Source organism: Hemibagrus wyckioides, linkage group LG14, assembly GCF_019097595.1.
Source record: "Hemibagrus wyckioides isolate EC202008001 linkage group LG14, SWU_Hwy_1.0, whole genome shotgun sequence".
NCBI classification, from domain to species: domain Eukaryota; kingdom Metazoa; phylum Chordata; class Actinopteri; order Siluriformes; family Bagridae; genus Hemibagrus; species Hemibagrus wyckioides.
Window position 1 is genome coordinate 1,000,573 of NC_080723.1, and position 19,482 is coordinate 1,020,054.

Genomic DNA, 19,482 nt, shown 5'->3' on the forward strand with positions numbered 1-19,482 from the left:
TATATTGTCTGTATTGTCTGTTTGCACCTGGTTGCACACGTTGCACATTATGTACCTAGGGTGGTTTTATCTAGCACCAGGGTGAACTAGCTGACCTGCGTCAGCTATACACCGATCAGCCATAACATTATGATCACCTGCCTAATATTGTGGTTTTTTTGTCTCCGATTTGCTGCCAAAACAGCCCTGACCCGTCGATAATCAGTGTTATTCATTGGTCAGAATGTCCTGGCTGATCGGTGGACACGGTTGAAATGACAGTAAAAGGTTCTTGCCTTGACTACAGCTTCAGCTCTAACAATGCGTGCGCTTCCTGATCCAGCCTCTAGTTGGCGCTGTAGTGCACAGTCCTGGGCTTACAGACGAGGAAAAGCGTCTTCACAGCTGACTGCAGGATAATATGGTGCTTTAATGTTATTTTTCGTTATTGACCATTCTTTATTCTAGGTCGCAACGACCAATTAACGCTATATTTGATAACTAATAACAAGTTAAAGCGAACTTTTCTTGTAGCTGTTGTGTGTCAGAGTAAATATCGTGTTAGCTAAATGGCCGAATTAGCATTGCTAACCTGTTATGATGCTCGTGAGATTTTAAATAAATCTGATCATTCTGGGTTTTTTTTTTTTTCAGCGGTTCCGGTTTTGTGGGGATTTGGACTGCCCGGACTGGGTCTTAGCTGAAATCAGCACTTTAGCACGAATAGTTAAGTAACAGATTCAGGAGACACACAGAAACATACTGTGTCACATGATCTCAGTAAATACACTGTATTAGTAAAGCTAGGAAACTCTGATGTGCATTTTATTATTATTATTATTATTATTATTATTTATTATATTATTATTTACTCCACAGTCAAGCGTCAAGATGAAGCTTCTGTGTGTGCAAGTGATTAAAGACATCCTCGACGAGGGCATTGATGTAAGTTTCAGCAGATTTATGGTGCTGCTGTAATGTATGCTTGAGTAAATATGGAGGCATCATTAATACCAGCTTTCATTTCCAGTATGAGAAGATAGCAAAACTAACATCTGATGCAAAGTTTGGTGAGTTAAAGCCTTGTTTATTTCAGCATTAAGCATGGGCCATGCAGTACACAGATAAGCCAGAAGCTGTTCATGGTCTATACTCCATGCAGAACAAAATCACACACAGGACTGACCTCTTAACTCACAAATGGATGTAAAGCTAAATTCTAAATAAAAATATAAATGTAAAATATGCAAAATCCACTTTTATTTATAGACAAATTAACTGGCTACATGCTCACATGTAACTTATGCTGATACCAAACTTTCAAAAATAGTAGCATTGACCAGAACATTTGGTTCCCTTTTAAGTCAGTTCCTCATCCTCTTGTCATCTCATGAAGATTTTTGTGGTTGCTTCATCACTGGCTTGCTCATTAGAGATCTAAATATAATTCTACATTTGGATTTCTGTAAAGCTGCTGTGTGATACTATATTGCCTAAGGTTTTGGGACACCCCTCCAAATCAGTGAGTTCAGGTGTTGTTTTTCAGGGGTTGGGCTCGGCCCCTTAGTTCCAGTGAAAGGAACTCTTAATGCTTCAGCTTCATACCAAGACATTTTGGACAATTTCATGCTCCCAACTTGGTGGGAACAGTTTGGGGATGACCCCTTCCTGTTCCAGCATGACTGCACACCAGTGACCAAAGCAAGGTCCATAAAGACATGGATGAGTGAGTTTGGTGTGGAGGAACTTGACTGTCCTGCACAGAGTCCTGACCTCAACCCCACAGAACACCTTTGGGATGAATTAGAGCGGAGACTGCGAGCCAGACCTTCTCGTCCAACATCAGTGCCTGACCTCACAAGTGTGCTTCTAGAGGAATGGTCAAAAATTCCCATAAACACACTCCTAAACCTTGTGGAAAGACTTCCCAGAAGAGTTGAAGCTGTTATAGCTGCACAGGGTGGGACAATTCCATATTACATTCATGGGCATGTAAAGGCAGATGTCCCAAAACTTTTGGCCTGGCTCACAGTCTCCGCTCTAATTCATTCAGTCTTTATGGACCTTGCTTTGGTCACTGGTGTGCAGTCATGTTGGAACAGGAAGGGGTCATCCCCAGACTGTTCCCACAAAGTTGGGAGCATGAAATTGTCCAAAATGTCTGAAGCATTAAGAGTTCCTTTCACTGGAACGAAGGGGCCGAGCCCAACCCCTGAAAAACATCACCTGAACTCAATGATTTGGACTGTTATACATATAACATACATATAAGTATCGAAAAATACTTACTAATTACTATAGAAGTTGATTACCAGAAGCTTTTTCTGTGTATCTCCTCTTTCACCAACAGTTTATTGGAATGTTATAAGCTATGATCTACAATCTTAATGATCAGTGTATCTATTCCAGAGAGTGGAGATATTAAAGCCAGTGTCGCTGTACTGAGTTTTATCCTCTCCAGTGCAGCAAAGCATGATGTTGATAGTGAATCTCTGTCCAGTGAACTTCAGCAACTTGGCCTGCCTAAAGGTGAGAACATTTACTACACAGAGACTGCAGATCTATAATGTGGTCCTCGAATACAGCTACAGTGTGTTTAGTCATTGGGAATGATATTATTGCACACCTCTTCAAATAGCTTTTACCTAGGCAGTGATGGCACCTTTGTCTTTACAGAGCACACAACAGGACTGTGTAAATCATATGAAGACAAACACACAGCCCTGCAGGAGAAGCTAAAGGAGAGCAGTCTACGCTGTGAGTATAAAAAGGCATAGAGCAGACTTTATATGAGCCTCTGATTATGCTGAGTACATCCTGGAGATGGTATATTCACTGTGTGTATTCAGTGGGGCGTTTGGAGGCAGTGAACTGGAGAGTGGACTACACACTGAGCTCCAGCGAACTGAAGGAGGTGAATGAGCCCACAGTACAGCTAAAGCTCCAAGCTCAGGACCCAGAGTCTGGTTCCACTGAGACGACTGTAGTCTCCGTCAGTGCAGACAAGTTCAGAGTGCTCTTAACAGGTCTGATTTAAGAGTTTGCAACCAATACCTTTGCTTTACAGTACAATATTTATATCTAAAGTGTAAACTAATGTATGTTTTTTTTTTTTACCTTTTGCTTTCCAGAACTTAAACAAGCGCAAGCTATGATGAATGCACTGCAGTGAATTTATCTTGTACAATAGTTTTATTAATTCGTTATGAATGAGTGCCATTTACACTTCTACACATCTACACAGTATCTCACTGAACTGTAAAGAAAATAAAAGTGGTTACCTTCAGGTCACCACACACACTGGCCTTTTGGAAGTCACACAATTGGCCTTTTAGCTCCAGTGGAATTAATGGGATTATTTTGTGAAGCAGAAAACATGGTGGAGTAATTCTCTATCAAGGTGCATCCGTTTTAGAGATTTATGCACAACAAGCAGTTTCAGATCTTTTTCTAATAAAGATAAAGCAAATTAAGAACACTGTGATTCTGTACAAGTGTGCACAGACTATAAGACACGTCAGTGTGTTACAGAGCTGTAAACAGACAAGCCTTTGAATTGAGAACTGAAATAACAAATATTACTTTGGGCCATTGTTTTTCCCTAATGATGGTGATTGTTTATTTGTTTTTTTTTTTAAACTTGAAAATGTATTTTGTATTTTTAGATGAATGTTCTTGAAATAAATCATTTGACAATAACATATTGCCCAGGATTTGGTTATTTCCGTTCTTGTACATAAGGCAGGGACCCCGCATGCATACGATATATTAAATAGCATTAGATTATGCAGCACTGTTGAATTCTTAGTTCATTTTTTCACCATGAGGTCTCAAGGACAAATGGTTTGAACTTCGAAACATATTATTTTTGAACTTTGATGATCCAGACACCAGCATTATCGTTTTTAGGAGGATTGTTTTAAACCTCGATGATCGAAAACATAGTTGCTTTTTTAGCCTTGAGTTTCTCTGTGAATTACAGAACAAATCAGGTTGATTACAGGCTATACATGTTAAAATATTCTTGAATAATCCGGATAAATATTATATAATATAATTATAAACTGTAATATATACACTATATTGCCTAAGGTTTTGGGACACCCCTCCAAATCATTGAGTTCAGGTGTTTTTCAGGGGTTGGGCTCGGCCTCTTAGTTCCAGTGAAAGGAACTCTTAATGCTTCAGCTTCATACCAAGACATTTTGGACAATTTCATGCTCCCAACTTGGTGGGAACAGTTTGGGGATGACCCCTTCCTGTTCCAACATGACTGCACACCAGTGACCAAAGCAAGGTCCATAAAGACAGGGATGAGTGAGTTTGGTGTGGAGGAACTTGACTGGCCTGCACAGAGTCCTGACCTCAACCCCACAGAACACCTTTGGGACAAATTAGAGCGGAGACTGCGAGCCAGGTCAAAACTGGGACTTCTGCCTTTACATGCACTCCTATAATGCAATGAATGTAATATGGAGTTGTCCCGCCCTTTGCAGCTATAACAGCTTCAACTCTTCTGGGAAGGCTTTCCACAAGGTTTAGGAGTGTGTTTATGGGAATTTTTGACCATTCCTCTAGAAGCACATTTGTGAGGTCAGGCACTGATGTTGGACGAGAAGGTCTGGCTCACAGTCTCCACTCTAATTCATCCCAAAGGTGTTCTATGGGGCTGAGGTCAGGACTCTGTGCAGGACAGTCAAGTTCCTCCACACCAAACAGGAAGGGGTCATCCCCAAACTGTTCCCACAAAGAGCATGAAATTGTCCAAAACGTCTTGGTATGAAGCCGAAGCATTAAGAGTTCCTTTCACTGGAACTAAGGGGCCGAGTCCAACCCCTGAAAAACACCTGAACTCAATGATTTGGAGGGGTGTCCCAAAACCTTAGGCAATATAGTATCACACAGCAGCTTTACAGAAATCCAAATGTTATATATTATATATATTATTTATATATATTATTATATAATATATATATATATATATATATATATATATATATATATATATATATATATTACCAAACTTTTGGTAATATAGTGGGTGAATATATACATTTATCATGTCAGTCATTAATAAATGTAAAACATTTTGCTCGTTTGCACACCGCTATGGGATGTGAGGAATAAATCACCTGTCGGTGTAGTGTTATCGGACAACAGATAGAGATAAACTTGAGGCTATTTTATTCATTCGAACTTTGTTGAAGAATCGCCTCAGAGAGGGTCTGACCGCTGAGCCCAGAGCCTGTTTAACTACATCTCCCATCAGCCCTCACCTCCCGCTTCAGAAACATGGCGGTGTTTTGGAAAGTATCGTAAGTATATTTTCTGAAGGGACAGTAAAGAAATATTTTAGCTGATTTTTATCCTCTACAGCTGTTAGAGATATCGCATAATTGTGCCACAACCTGAACTGGATTAAATCCTCTATCTCTTTTTGCACTCAGTTATAGGAATAATTTGTAAAGCCAAACGACTCGAACCGTTTACTTGGGGATTTTTTTTGACCTCACTTAAGTCCGCCATTAATATCCAGCTGATCTGAAGTAACGTCCACATCGCAATGCCCGAGGGTCCTGAGCTGCACCTGGCCAGTGTGTTCGTGAACACAGCATGTGCAGGGGTGATTTTCTCCGGCTCTGTGGAGAAGTCTGAGGTGAGTAAAGGAGCCGAGGTTCACTTTAATAGCGAGGCTTACCAAATCAGAGCCACGTCCAGAGGGAAAGAAGTTCGACTCACACTCACTCCCATCAAAACTGACCAACGGAAGGACAGCAAATCAGGACTGAACCAGGCGCCCATGGATGTGGTCTTCCGGTTTGGGATGTCTGGCAATTTCACCTTCACTACGAAATCAGATCTCCCAAAACATGCCCATCTGCGATTTTACACCAAGGAGGATCCTCAGAGAGTGCTGAGCTTCGTCGATGTCCGCAGGTTTGGCAGCTGGCAGCCTGATGGACACTGGCAGAAAGACCGAGGCCCCTGTGTTATGTTGGAGTACAAGAGCTTCAGGTGCCAGCTGTTCACTTTAACTACTGTTAGCTAGTAAAGTCTTATATATCAGTATATACACTGACCAGTCATAACATTATGACTACCTGCCTAATATTGTTTTGGCCACCCCTTTCCTGCCAAAACAGCCCTGACCCATCCTGCACCTTGTATTCTGACCCCTTTCTATCAGAAGCAGCATTAACTTATTCAGCAATTTTAGCAACAGTAGCTTGTCTGTTGGATCGGATCACACGGGCCAGCCTTCACTCCCCACGTACATCAGTGAGCCTTGGCTGCCCATGACCCTGTCTCCGGTTCACCACTGTTCCTTCCTTGGACCACTTTTGATAGATACTGACCACTGCAGACCGGGAACACCCCACAAGAGCTGCAGTTTTGGAGATGCTCTGATCCAGTGGTCTAGCCATCACAATTTGGCCCTTTTGGTCAAACTTGCTCAATTACTTACGCTTGTCCATTTTTCCTGCTTCTAACATCAACTTTGAGGACAAAATGTTGACTTGCTGCCTAATATATCCCACCCACTAACAGGGGCCATGATGAGGAGATACTCAGTCTTATTCACTTCACCTGGCACTGGTCATAATGTTATGTCTGATCTGTGTATCTAGAAATAAAAGCTGTTTATATATTGTTGTTTTAATTTTAGACTGTCACATCTGGACAAACAGTTAACATTTAGTGACCCATTCTTCAGGAGTCTTGTGTTCATCTAGTTAAATGCTCTTTAGATCATATAGGACTATACATCAACCTGCAGAATCACGTTATGGCTCTCTAGTCATTTTATGGGTCTTTAAATTCAAGTGACAAAGACTATCTTTGTATATAGTATATTCATTCTTCTTTTTTTCAGGGAGAATGTTTTGTCCAATTTGTCAGACAAGGCGTTCGACAGGCCGGTGTGTGAGGCTCTTCTAAATCAGAAGTACTTCAACGGGATCGGTAACTACCTTCGAGCAGAGATTCTGTACAGGTTATTTATTACTGACTTTGCTACTTAATATTGATCCACAAATGCACTGTAATCTGTGCATTCAATACTGCACTTCCATTAAATATTATATAAAATCTATGATGCTTGAGTTTTTTTGCATGCCTGCATCTCCTTTCCCCCTTGACGGCCCAAGACCTGCAGTCTGTGTATGAGAACACAGTGACATTCTTGGCCTATTGTTTCAGATTAAAGATTCCTCCCTTTGTGAAAGCAAGGACTGTGTTGGAGGAACTCAAACCACAATATGAAGAGACAATGAACATTAAAGAGGAGCCTGGCACAGACGTGGAAGAGGTGATGATGATTAATGTCTTCGTCATGAATCGGTCATACATTAAAATACAATAACGGCTTTGTTCTTGTTCGTGTTCAGAAAGCTGGTGTGGATGAGAAGAAAACTGAGAGTCAAGATCTCCTCTCTCTCTGTCACACTGTACCACTGGAAGTGGTTAATCTGGGTAAAAATATCCATCAAAGAGTCTTGTATTATTTAGGGTATGTGTGGTCTGGGGAAAAAACCTCCACATGGTTGAAGTTTTACATGTTTTTTTTGCATGTGTCTCAGTAACATGAATTATATGGTGAATTATAGCTTTTTAGTAAGAGGGTTTTGTTTATAAACCTCTTTTAAAACAAAACTAGTTGTCCAAAGTGGTGCACATACATAAGAACAAATTCGAGACTAAGATGACTAAATAAAATATATTAAACAGCAGTTTAAGGTTTCATTCCACTGAAGGACTGCCCACTTACATTTGCAGCCTACTTATGGGAAATATATCTATCTAATTTTAAAGAATGGGAAATGATAGATAATTGATGATCAGGTCAACACACCTCTTTCTCTTTCTCTCAACTCAGCTGTTGAGCCTAACATTAGTCTGCTCTGTTAGATACGTTTGACTAAATTCTTTATTACTGTCTACTTTATTAAGTCATTCAGACATATTTAGAATTTTGCCTTGCTGTCATCTGTACAGAGTGTGTAAGGGCTCTTCTCTGTTTTGATGATGATGATGTCTGTGCAGTCACATCACAAACTCAACTGATCATATATTTCAATATACTGCATACCCAGTCATACACATTATTAAAGAATGTAATTAAACCAAATCTTTATCAAGTTGTAAGAAATGGATTCATGCCTAACCAGCAATGTATTAGACCTAGGCAGACTAACCTAAATATAAACGTTCCTAGGTTGTTTCAGTAAAATATATGATTTCTTCAAGCAGATGCATCAAAATATATAATTGAAGTGACTTTTTTGAGTGAAATAAAAATTCAGATTAAATATCACGAGTGTTTTAATTATCTTTATTGTTTAGGTGGAAAAGGTTATGACCCACAGAAGAGAGATTACACAGAATTGATGTCCTGGATGCAGTGTTACAGCGTTGATGGGATGAATTCACTAAGAGACCACAATGGAAGAACTATATGGTTTAAGGTGAGGAACTGTAAATGGTTCTAAAGTAAATACTCAGCAATAGTACAGCTAAATTGATCTCATAAGTATGTATTTTTTCTTTTCACACTTTTCAGGATGTTCCTGGTCCAATGGCCCCTAAAGGTAATTTAAAGTGTTTAAGCTGTGATTTAATTTCATTTATTTAACTATCACTGATATAGTTCAGGACAAGTCAATGCTATAATTCATGCTGTTAACTTTTAGGGTTCAAATCTTCCAAGGCAAAGAGAAAAATAAAGAAAGATGTCTATACAGACACAGGAAAGGTGAGACGCTTCCCTGTTTATCAACTGCAGTAATAATAGCACACATATACACTGTAATGCGAGTAAAACAAAGAAGGAGAACTAAAGAGTATTTTATAGGAAAAGCTTGTAAAGAAGGAAGCAGGGGCTGGAAAAAGGGTGAAGGATGTGGCTAAGAAACAGAGTGGCGCCAGACGACAGAATGCCAGCAAGACTGGAGCAGGAGCGGAAGCTGACAGAAAAAGACCAAACACGCGCAGTTCAACGGGTGACTGCCACCATATTGTGGTCATACGTTTCAGTTTGGTCATTGCAGTACCACCATTTGTAATTAAATCACTGGTTCTTTTCAGGGCTACGACAAACCAAAGCTGAGAGTACAACAAGACAAAAAGCTAACACTAAAGCTAAGGCCACCAGCAAACCTCGTAGGAAGAGCAGCAGAACTGCTTAGGAGCGGCTTCTTTAATATAAAATAATAAATAAACATGTAATAAACTGCTGGATCAACAGGCAGCTGTCTGTAAGTATGGAAATACTATACTATAGAGGGACAGTCTGGTTCACATCAGCTATTTCTTGGCATGTTAATTACCATTTTATATTTTTAACACATTTATCTGTTTTGTTTTGTTTTTAGAGCAGTTTCTCAGGGGTCCAACCTTCTGACCGGTATTTTAAAGTCTTAACCACTGAGCTATCACTTTCTTTATGTGACAGAACACTTGTTTAGTAGATGTACTGTATTTTTATTATATAAACCCTTATATTCAAAATCTTTACTGTCAGTGTATTATTGTGGACATGACAATTTTACGCTATACTGCAATAAAAAACAAAATATTAATCATTCAAAAAGCCGATTTTATTAATTATTACTTAAACATTTAAGAAATTACAAATAAATCACAGAATAAAAAAAATTGTATTTATTTGTACCAGTTGTGTAAATCTCAAGACTTCTGCATTTGCTGACAGGTTTAGCTCAGTGTAGCTGCAGCAGGAGTGAGATGATCTGGAAAGGTTTAAAAGTGAGGGAAATCTCAGAGTCCGTGAGTGCAGCCGGACAACCGGGGCGCTCCAACAGGTCACAACTGGTCCAAAAAAAAAGGAGAAACCTTTTAGTTGTAGTAACATAAACCGGGGGCCAGTGTCTTTACAGTGTCATTACAACCTATATGAGCAATTGCTATTAAGATCTTTTAAAGACTAAATTCTTAAGACAGGAAGTACAGATCACTAATACAAACATCAAAATGTTTATTACTAGCATGATATTTATTTGAAAATACTTTAAATTATTTAAAAGGTTTGTGAAGTACTGTTCACTATATTGCCAAAAGTTTTGGGACAGCCCTCCAGATCATTGAGTTCAGGTGTTGTTTTTCAGGGGTTGGGTTCGGCCCCTTAGTTCCAGTGAAAGGAACTCTTAATGCTTCAGCTTCATACCAAGACATTTTGGACAATTTCATGTTCCCAACTTTGTGGGAACAGTTTGGGGATGACCCCTTCCTGTTCCAACATGACTGCACACCAGTGACCAAAGCAAGGTCCATAAAGACATGGATGAGTGAGTTTGGTGTGGAGGAACTTGACTGGCCTGCACAGAGTCCTGACCTCAACCCCATAGAACACCTTTGTGATGAATTAGAGTGGAGACTGTGAGCCAGGCCTTCTCGTCCAACATCAGTGCCTGACCTCACAAATACACTTCTAGAGGAATGGTCAAAAGTTCCCATAAACACATTCTTAAAGCCTTCCCAGAAGAGTTGAAGCTGTTATAGCTGCAAAGGGCGGGACAACTCCATATTACATTCATGTGCATGGAAAGGGAGACGTCCCAAAACTTTTGGCAATAAAGTGTATATCCAGGAGATGGGGCAAATTATAACTCGATGAGCAAAATTTCTAATAAAAATGGGTTTTTTGGTTTGAAAAGCTCCAGTAAATAGTTAGAATATTATAAACTACTGTTTTTCTCCAGTACTAAAGGGGTTCCTCACTGTGAGATCTGGAGCTGGTAACGAAGGCTAAATAAATCATTAAACAATGTATGTTCTAAAAAGGGCATTTCCTGTCGATGTGTAAAAGGACTTGAAAATGACTAATTTGTTTCCGGGTAATTGTAATATGAGCTGGAACCTTATTCTTTTCTTGTTTTAAGTAAATGACGCAGTTAAGATGACACTTTTTTAAGTAAATGACCCTCCTAAGAGATGCACCCAGTTAACAAAGTAAACACTTTGTTTATGTCTATGTGCTGTAGTTATTTATTCATGAAGGGCTTTTAGTGCTAAAATAGAACGTTAATACCCCTTGGACATACACATTGCAAGAGTTCAGAGGTGCTTTTAGTTTTCAAGATGTTAAATTTTTAATATGATCCTGTACCCATAAACCCAAACTTACTGCCAAGCCTCTCGCACTGGGAGGGATGTAGACAGGACAGCAGTCACACTGCTCCCATAAGACTCATACAGACGGACAACAAGGATGTTCTTCCTTCCCTCAGCCTGTGGATGACAGATGACAGGGTCTCAGCACAGACAGACTGGAAAGGAAACAATTCAGACAAACATGCCCAGCTACCTGTTTGATAGTTTCCAGGATGACCGCTGCTGAGCTTATGCTGAATGCGCTCCAGGGATTGCCGATATTGACGTCAGGAATCAGACGAAGCGGAAAGTTGAGGTTGTAGGCGTGTTGTGTGACTGATGCGTCCTGAAACGAGCCTGAAATGCCAGAAAGTCATGAAAGATATACCTTATAGATTTAGATATATTTTAATAATGCCTAGAGAATTTGTATGGACCTACCTTTGTGTGGCATGACTGCGTATGTAAACTGATGATGCCCCATATCTGCATTGGCATCAGGGGCTTTTGGTGCTCGCAGTCTGAAGGGAAAGAAGAGGTTTTAAACAAGTTTCTTAAAAGGACACAAGCCTCGTTAAGTGCGCGGACTTACAATGATAAGGTCAGGACATTCTGGTGAACAGAATGACCATATTTGCAGTCATTCAGAAGAGCTACACCAAAGCCATGTTCTGAGAGATCAGCCCATTTATGGCCCCACACCTAGAGGTATGAATGAAAGAGAAAAATATGAAAATATGATCCACAGGCTTAATACATTCTAACGACAAGTGTGTACTCACCTCAAAGCGAGCCCAGTCCCAGGATGTGTTTCTGTGTGTAGGTCTCTGCAGGTGACCAAACTGAATCTCGTAGGTAGCACTGGAACTGCGAACCTGCACAGGAAACTCCACCTTGAGGAATTTGTGTGCCTCTCCCCAATCCACCTGAAAAAACATTTCTCACCACTAAGCATGGGAATGATGGAATCAAAAGTTATGCGGTCACTAATCATGAGTTCTGTTCTCTTCACCTTTGTACTAAACTTGATGTAGGGGCAGTTGGCATCCAGTATGACTTCCTGAGTGATGCTGCTCTTCCCGCTGATGCACAGGGAGAAGGTCACGCTTCCTCGCAGCCCTCCTGAGCTCAGCACTTTAGCAGGCTGTGCCACATCCACTACAGGCTTCCTACAAACATAATGTGCATCATCTACACCATACAGGGTGGACTGCGCAAATGTGTTAGCACTGTGTTAGATCCTACAATGCTAATAAGAGCTGATAGGATGATATGTGTTTAGAAATGACCTGGTCTGAAGATGGTAGTCCATCACATCCCATGCATCCCAGTATAAAGGAATGTCTTCGAACAACACAAACAGATTTCCAAAACAGCCCTCAGAAATGGACTCTCTATCATCAAAGGACATAATACATAAATGCTTTCGAATCTTTCAAATGATTCATATGCAGTTGCTCCAATCAGAGAGATTCTAATTCATCTGACCTGACCTGTTTGTCTGCACATGAAGCAGGGATATCAAACGGCCCATTTTATCCAAGACAGCCTTCAAAAGCCCATTCTCCATTCTGACATTACCATCGGGCTGTAACCGAGAGAGAGTCAGGCATCAAAGCTATGGTGTGTGGGTGTAAACAAATTTCTGTAATGAAACATGTCCTCCAGAACACAATACCTGCACTGTTACAGACACCACGGACGCTGGCTCAGCGGACTCTGTGAGCGGAGCTACTCCTACGCTAGGTGCTTTCACCAGGGCTGAGGAAAACAGGTGCAGAGGAGATAAGATTTATTATTCAGTGCCGCCTGCTGTCAGTCTCAGTGAATGGACCATTTGAGTCTATAGCGATTATCATAATGTGGAAAGTTGACTTTTATCTAAAGCACTCATGTGTGACAGAAGCCTGGCACATTTTATGGTGACTGTTTTAAACCATTAGCACAACAGGAAGAAAGGAGCAGAAGAACATAAAGGTCTAAATCAAACGCCTGACTGCAAGCAGGATTTGCTAACAATGATTGCGAAAGTGAAAACACCACAGGTTTGAGTACCAAGCTCTCCTTCTGGCACTTCTACCACTTCAGTGCGCTCCCAAGAGAGTGTGTTGAGAACTGCTGTCCTGGAGCCCGCTCCTATCTGCGGACTAGATCTTAGTCCATCACAGGCAGAAAGCAGGAGTCTGGAGCCAGTCTTTTGAATTTCTTGATTTAAAAAAAAAAAAAAAAACACTGTTGATTTTGGTTTCATTAATAAAATAACCAACAGTCGCATCGATTTATTTAGCAATGTTAAATTGGGCACATACATTACAGGAAATAATAATATTTTACAGGATGGATGCTAAAGAGTACCCTCATAGTATTTTAGTGCATCTTCCACCACCATCTCAATGCAGCTGCCAGGAATGACATCATGAAACTGGTTGAGCAGAAGAAGCCTACAAGAAAATCAGAAGACATTAAATCCAGTTACTAAATGAGTCCAGGTCACACAATCTCATCTGTCTAGGACTTACCTCCATGAGTTTTGAAGCTCTTTTGCTGGGTATATGAAACTTGGGCTTTTACACATTGCTAGGCAGCTGGCCACCTCAGTATCATGCAGCAGGGCCTCACACTGGCGATTCCCTAGCTTTATCTGTGACACAAACATGCACTGTGGTCACCTTAGGTCTCATGGAACAGAATAAGCATCTGCCTACCTAGTGTTCTTCGGATAGATGACCACATACCTTTGCCTGAGTAGTGTATGTGCCATTGTGCAGCTCGAGGAAGAGCTCACCAGACCAGGTACACAGGAGGCCAGAATCAGCCTGAAGTTCAGAGAAGAGGCGATCTGGACTGGACATTTGAACCCTGATAAATAAACATTCAGATATTTTAATCAGAGCAGGACTTGCAGAAGATGCTCATGTCAGTTCTGTCATTCTGCTATAACTAGGGTACTGGAAGCAGGTCTTTTTCACTTGAACTCATGGAGCAGGAAATAACCTGGGAAGACCATCTGAATCCTGCACACGCTGTAAGCGGTCCAGCATGACCTGGGTAGGTCCACCACCTCCATCACCAAACCCGAACAGCACCGCGCTGTGATTTGCTCGCCCTTTGTCTTTGTTGTTCTTGACGGTGTTGATTAGCTGTGAAACACAGTGAGAAGAATGAATCAAACTGACCGCTAGAGGGAGCCATTATCAATAGTTTTATAGTAAATGTTCACTCACATCCTCAACTTTTCCCTTCATCTCATAGGAGTTCCCGGGTGGGAAGTGAGTTAACACTTGGGATCCATCAATGCCCTCCCAAAAGAAAGTGTTGTGCTGATAGAAAGGGGGTTTAATAAAGCATTGACGTTATGATCAAGAGTGAAAGAGATAATTATGCCATTGTGGACCAGCAACATAAGCTAAAATACACCTGAGCATAACACCTGTAGGTGAACCTTCCTGAAACTATTCCCACACATTTTGAAGCACACTTGTATCAGCTGACTTTATATGCTGTAGCATTACACTTTTCCTTCACTGGAACTGAAACCTGTTCCTGAACCTGATCTAGTATGGATGCCCCTGTGCAAAAATTAAGGTCCTTAAATTCATGGTGAGCTTAGGTTGCTGTGGAAGAACTGTCCTGTATAGAGCCCTGACCTCAACCCTTCTGAACACCTGTGGGATGACCTGTAGTGCTGTCTGCTCCTTGCCCAATGACTGTCATAAGTGACTGGAAAGGAAGTGCCCAATGACTGTCATGTTTCATAATCTAGTGTAGGAGTGTCCAATCTTATCCTTAAAGGGCCAGTGTGGGTGCAGAAGTCAAATCTCCCCCTGTTTAATCAGCTGATCTTGACTTTTAATAGACTCAGGTGTGGCTTCTGCCCGGTTGGAATGAAAACCTGCACCTACACTACCCCTTTCTGGTAAGATTGGACACTTCTGATCTAGTAGGAAGCCTTCTCAGGAAACATTTACATTTCTGGCATTTGGCAGACTCTCTTATACAGAGAGACAGAGGGCAGTGGCAGCTTGATGGACCTGGGATTCGAACCTTAACCACTAATCTACCACAATTAATTCTGGATTAAATCTGGAATGGTGCTGTTAAAAATGCACAATGGGGTGCAATGGTCAGGTGTCCAAAAAAAGGATTCACACTTTCAATACTTACAGGAAAAGTGTTAATGAGATTCCAGCTTAGCTTCTGAGTGAGAAAGCGAGAGATGCCACAGCCTTGCATTATCTGAGGGAGCTGTGCAGAGTAGCCAAATGTATCAGGTAACCAGAACTGTGAGGAAATAAGAGGACGGAGAGATGAAGATAAGACCCAGAGAGCGGTAAGGATTCATTGTGAAAGTGTCTGTAAGACAAAGGCATGATAGTTAATATTCCCTCAGAATGGAAAGAAAGCTGCTTTACAGTTTGTTCTAAACTTACCTCTTTACAGTATTGTCCAAATTCTGCTTTAAAGAAGTTCTGTCCTTCTAAAAACTGCCTGACCATAGACTCTCCAGAAGGCAAATTGCCATCCTGGTTAAAAAGAAACAAAACACTGCATCAGGTTCTATTTTAAGCAATCTGTTATTGTAATAAAAAGCATTACATCACAGCTCTTTGGAATCCTTGTACCTGATTTGTCAGAGAATAATAATTATGTATGTTTAGCATTTTTGGGGGGATTTCATTAACATTTCTGTGCTGAATAACTGAATAAAGTTAAATCATCACCATCTCCACCCAGGTGCCTCCAACTGGAATAAACTGTCCTTTCTGCACAAAGTGCTGGATCTGGGAGAAAAGGCCTGGATACCAGTTCTTCACCCAGTGAAACTGCTGTGCCTGGAATGAAAAACACAGATTAATGAATTCTCCAGCTTTAGTCTGTGCCTCTGAGACAACATTAAAGACCTTTACAGCAGAAATGGTTTTAAAAAACAAGCTTTTAAAAGTTAAAAAAACGTTATTTAGCTTCAATTATAAAAAAGTTATTCTCATCTGCCAGCAGAGTTGCCTGAGAGTAGAGTGTGTGTAGGGTGTGTGAATGTGGATGAAAGTAATTTAGCTTAAATCTAGACTGACTTCAGTACTTCGATGCTTGATTCTATTGAAATTTGTGAATCTCCTGATTTAGGTGCTGCAATTGGTCGATGCGAGTAATTTTAGATAAGGAAAGATTCTAAAAAGAATTATTGAGAATTTTTTTACTAAGAGTGTGTATATTGCATATTTAGATGTACTGTATATACACTGATCAGGCATAACATTATGACCACCTGCCTAATATTGTGTTGGTCCCCCCTTTTGCTGCCGACCACACAGGCCAGCCTTCTCTCCCCAAGTGCATCAGTGAGCCTTGACCGCCCATGACCCTGTATCCGGTTCACCACTGTTCCTTCCTTGGACCACTTTTGATAGATACTGACCACTGCAGACCGGGAACACTCCACAAGAGCTGCAGTTTTGGAGATGCTCTGATCCAATGGTCTAGCCATCACAATTTGGCCCTTTTGCTCAAACTCGCTCAAATCCTTACGCTTGTCCATTTTTCCTGCTTCTAACATCAACTTTGAGGACAAAATGTTGACTTGCTGCCTAATATATCCCACCCACTAACAGGGGCCATGATGAGGAGATACTCAGTCTTATTCACTTCACCTGGCACTGGTCATAATGTTATGCCTGATTGGTGTATCTGTGTATTATTTTGTATGTTATGTAAGTTGTAAAGCAGAGGAGATATTTAAATACCTGGGAGCAAGTAAAGATAAACTCTGGGTTCTTCTCCATCAAGCGGATGGCTGTGACCCAGCTGCGTGCACATTTCCTGATGGTTTCTTCATATGGCCACAGCCAGGCTGGAGACAAAATCAAACACCATCAGCATCAAATGTGAATTGTAGTCCTCTTCTCTACCTAAATCAACACTTATTAAGAAATAATGAAGTAAAGTTTAAAACCTGTGTCAATGTGACAGTGGCCCATGGCATGTACAATGTGTTGGCTTTGTCCATTCCTCTGACTGAAGAATTTATGAGCCAGGTTTCGGGCTGAAGAGAAAGTGCTAGGATTGGTTGGGTCACACAGATTTACCATCTCATTTGCTGTAAACAAAGCTTGATATCCACGTTGGTCTCCTTCACCTAGCACCTGAATTCAAGTGGAAGAATTAATAAGCCAAAACCTCAGAGTTTTGATAAACAGTCAACTCTAATATCTTCACTGTTATCCAGTCATGTCATGATGGTATTTGTACAGTGTCTCTTACCTTCACAATATCCACAAGCATCTCAAAGTCAGTGAGAAGCTCCTGCACATCTTTATTAAAAACTACAAGCTCAGCCTTATGGAGAGTGTACTTCCTGTTCGGGTTTGGGGCGGCTATCATGGAACCGTTTCCAGCACCGAATAATCCATTACACGCTAATTCCACATACAGGGTCATGCTGAAACACATTCATGACAAAGACAAAGCAGACTGATGAAGGCAAAATCAGAAGGAAAAGACATGTTATCAGGTCTGAGAGAGAGAGAGACCGAGAGAAACTGAGAGAGAGACAGACAGAGAGAGAGAGAGACCGAGAGAAAAACCGACAGAGAGAGAGAGTGAGAGAGACAGAGAGAGAGAGAAACAGAGGGGTAGTGCACGCTGCCAGTTTACAATTCATGTTCCCAAAACTTTAATTTAACTAATCTAGAAATAAATTTAATTTCTTCATCTGTCCGTTCTCTCCTGATGGTGGTGGCTCGAGTGGTTAAGGTTGTTGCTTGGAAGATCAGAGTTCAAGCCCCTAGGACCACCAAGCTGCCACTGCTGGGCAATAAAGCAAGGCCCTCTCTGCTCCAGGGGTATTGCGTCTTACCTGCCCCTGCTCTCTGACCCCAACTCCCTTATCTGGGATATGTGAAGAAAAGGACTCCACTGTGCTGTAATGTACGTGTGCCAATAATAAAAAGGCTTCTTCGTCTCTTTCCTTATCTATTAACAGGATCATAACTAACCTGTGGGGTTCATTCTGTTTCAGGCCCTCGGTCAGGACGTAGCTCGTCTTTTCACCCTCTTTGGTCAAACCCTAAGAAAATTTGAATGTTGTAAAAGTTCAGACAGAGTAACGACTACCCGTTTTGCGAGTGATGGTTCTTCCAAAACCTTTTACCTGGACTGGTTCTTGATCTCGCCATACCATTCCCTCTCCATCACTTTCCCATCTCAAATGAACCTCCTTCCCTTTCCACTCATCTGGAATTTTTAGGACAAGTTTGAACCAGCAAGTCCACCACCTGCCATAATAATGAGTATCATTGTAAAAATTTATCTCATTTTCATGCCACATAAAAAAAAACCTTAAGTGCAGGTGAACCTTACGTGGGTCCAAAAGCATCCCCAACATCGCAGGGCTGAAAGTTCTGCAGAACTGCCTCGGAGTACGGGATTCGTCTCGCAGTCTGAAACACCGAGAGAGACTCAAGTGCACAGCTTTCTCCATAAAGTCTGGAAGGAAAGTAATAAAGTTTTATGAGCATTACTGCTGTAAATGAATAAAATCACAAGAGTTATCAGAAGGACATCGCAGAGGACACTTCTAACATTAATAATATAATGGCGTTCTTCCAAACGTTTAAAACAAATCTTTAGAAAACGTTCTTCTTTATTTTATTAATTTGAAAATTTCATTGAATTGGACAGAACAGAACTGGACAGGACAGAACAGAACTGGACACAACCATGCTCCACACCTGCCCCTGAGATTGCAGTCGGTGAAATAGACATCAGAAATAAACTTCTCTGCCCTCTCCAGAAGAGTCCGTCTGTTTTTAAGCACTGGCCGGTGAAACATGCTTAAAAATCAATCTGGTCCGATGTGAAAGCTTTGACACAACCGAGAGAAAATGACCCGTGATAAATTTAATAACCTGAGACTCCAAACCCTGTTCATCAGTGACCGATCAGACAGATACCGGAAGTTTGGGTCAGTTTATCGTCTGGACTTCGTTTTGGTTTTTTTGCAGCACGACATGCACGGTTCGGGTTTGTAATGTGGCTACAGAACACTGACACTCCATCCTGGGACGATGAACTGGGAAGATGAACTCCAGGGTTTGTTTGTTTGTTTGTTTGTTTAAACATGAAAAACAAAGTATTAAATGAAGAACCGAGGAATTGTTGCGCCGTCTAGTGGTGATGGCGTCATCAAAGCGAGACAGAACATTTCAGAATAAAAGCACGGTGCATCAGAGAGGGTTCCAGTTTAATTAAACATTGACATAATAATCATTCTCCGTCTAAAACTTATGCTTCTTCAAATTGTCTTTGAATAAATCTCTTTTAAACATTTGTGCCGTTTCTAAATAAAAGTGACATGATTTGAATGATTTAGAATTATTTATTTCTTTAATTTAAAAAAGG

The 19,482-nt window shown here is 40.8% G+C and overlaps 3 protein-coding genes across 5 annotated transcripts; 2 read left to right on the plus strand and 1 right to left on the minus strand.

Moving 5' to 3' along the window:
- The first annotated feature begins 263 nt into the window (after nt 1-263).
- On the plus strand, nt 264-3,678 carry commd4 (COMM domain containing 4). The gene is made up of 8 exons (XM_058407416.1): nt 264-403; nt 634-705; nt 859-924; nt 1,010-1,049; nt 2,389-2,508; nt 2,656-2,736; nt 2,829-3,005; nt 3,111-3,678. Exons 1-8 carry the CDS (start codon nt 401-403, stop codon nt 3,149-3,151), a joined length of 600 nt encoding a protein of 199 aa, XP_058263399.1. The 5' UTR covers nt 264-400; the 3' UTR covers nt 3,152-3,678.
- A 1,564-nt stretch (nt 3,679-5,242) lies between these two features.
- neil1 (nei-like DNA glycosylase 1) lies at nt 5,243-9,490 on the plus strand. Of its 2 annotated transcripts, XM_058408250.1 has the most exons (10): nt 5,245-5,994; nt 6,854-6,973; nt 7,180-7,288; nt 7,368-7,452; nt 8,323-8,444; nt 8,540-8,567; nt 8,670-8,731; nt 8,831-8,978; nt 9,064-9,233; nt 9,351-9,490. In XM_058408250.1, exons 1-9 carry the CDS (start codon nt 5,543-5,545, stop codon nt 9,162-9,164), a joined length of 1,227 nt encoding a protein of 408 aa, XP_058264233.1. In that variant the 5' UTR covers nt 5,245-5,542; the 3' UTR covers nt 9,165-9,233; nt 9,351-9,490. The 2 variants fall into 2 exon arrangements, with proteins under 2 accessions (XP_058264232.1, XP_058264233.1); XM_058408249.1 differs by lacking the exon at nt 9,351-9,490 and having other exon boundaries at nt 5,243-5,994; nt 8,831-9,168.
- Nucleotides 9,266-19,278, minus strand: man2c1 (mannosidase, alpha, class 2C, member 1). 2 transcript variants are annotated; one of them, XM_058408247.1, is made up of 26 exons: nt 18,990-19,278; nt 18,442-18,567; nt 18,233-18,356; nt 18,078-18,148; nt 17,344-17,521; nt 17,036-17,225; nt 16,827-16,933; nt 15,807-15,917; nt 15,516-15,608; nt 15,250-15,366; nt 14,310-14,405; nt 14,080-14,225; nt 13,821-13,944; nt 13,605-13,726; nt 13,441-13,526; nt 13,141-13,290; nt 12,764-12,846; nt 12,579-12,673; nt 12,375-12,479; nt 12,098-12,254; nt 11,868-12,011; nt 11,678-11,787; nt 11,527-11,606; nt 11,300-11,442; nt 11,120-11,223; nt 9,266-9,804 (listed from the first exon to the last, which is right to left on the minus strand). In XM_058408247.1, the coding sequence occupies exons 1-26, from the start codon at nt 19,010-19,012 to the stop codon at nt 9,696-9,698; spliced, it is 2,994 nt and encodes a 997-aa protein (XP_058264230.1). In that variant the 5' UTR covers nt 19,013-19,278; the 3' UTR covers nt 9,266-9,695. The 2 variants fall into 2 exon arrangements, with proteins under 2 accessions (XP_058264230.1, XP_058264229.1); XM_058408246.1 differs by having other exon boundaries at nt 18,813-19,278.
- Between the last annotated feature and the right edge of the window lie 204 nt (nt 19,279-19,482).

Bases quoted from the DNA above. Each gene is read 5' to 3' on its own strand.
- commd4 (XM_058407416.1), top strand. The intron at 1,050-2,388 runs GTGAGTTAAAGC...TATCTATTCCAG, and splicing joins AACATCTGATGCAAAGTTTG to AGAGTGGAGATATTAAAGCC. The intron at 2,509-2,655 runs GTGAGAACATTT...TTGTCTTTACAG, and splicing joins GCAACTTGGCCTGCCTAAAG to AGCACACAACAGGACTGTGT.
- neil1 (XM_058408249.1), top strand. From the start codon at position 5,543: ATGCCCGAGGGTCCTGAGCTGCACCTGGCCAGTGTGTTCGTGAACACA. The intron at 5,995-6,853 runs GTGCCAGCTGTT...TCTTTTTTTCAG, and splicing joins TTGGAGTACAAGAGCTTCAG to GGAGAATGTTTTGTCCAATT. The intron at 8,445-8,539 runs GTGAGGAACTGT...CACACTTTTCAG, and splicing joins GAAGAACTATATGGTTTAAG to GATGTTCCTGGTCCAATGGC.
- man2c1 (XM_058408246.1), bottom strand. From the start codon at position 18,913: ATGTTTCACCGGCCAGTGCTTAAAAACAGACGGACTCTTCTGGAGAGG. The intron at 12,480-12,578 runs GTCAGGTCAGAT...CTTTGATGATAG, and splicing joins CTTCATGTGCAGACAAACAG to AGAGTCCATTTCTGAGGGCT. The intron at 11,788-11,867 runs GTGAGTACACAC...TCATACCTCTAG, and splicing joins GGGACTGGGCTCGCTTTGAG to GTGTGGGGCCATAAATGGGC.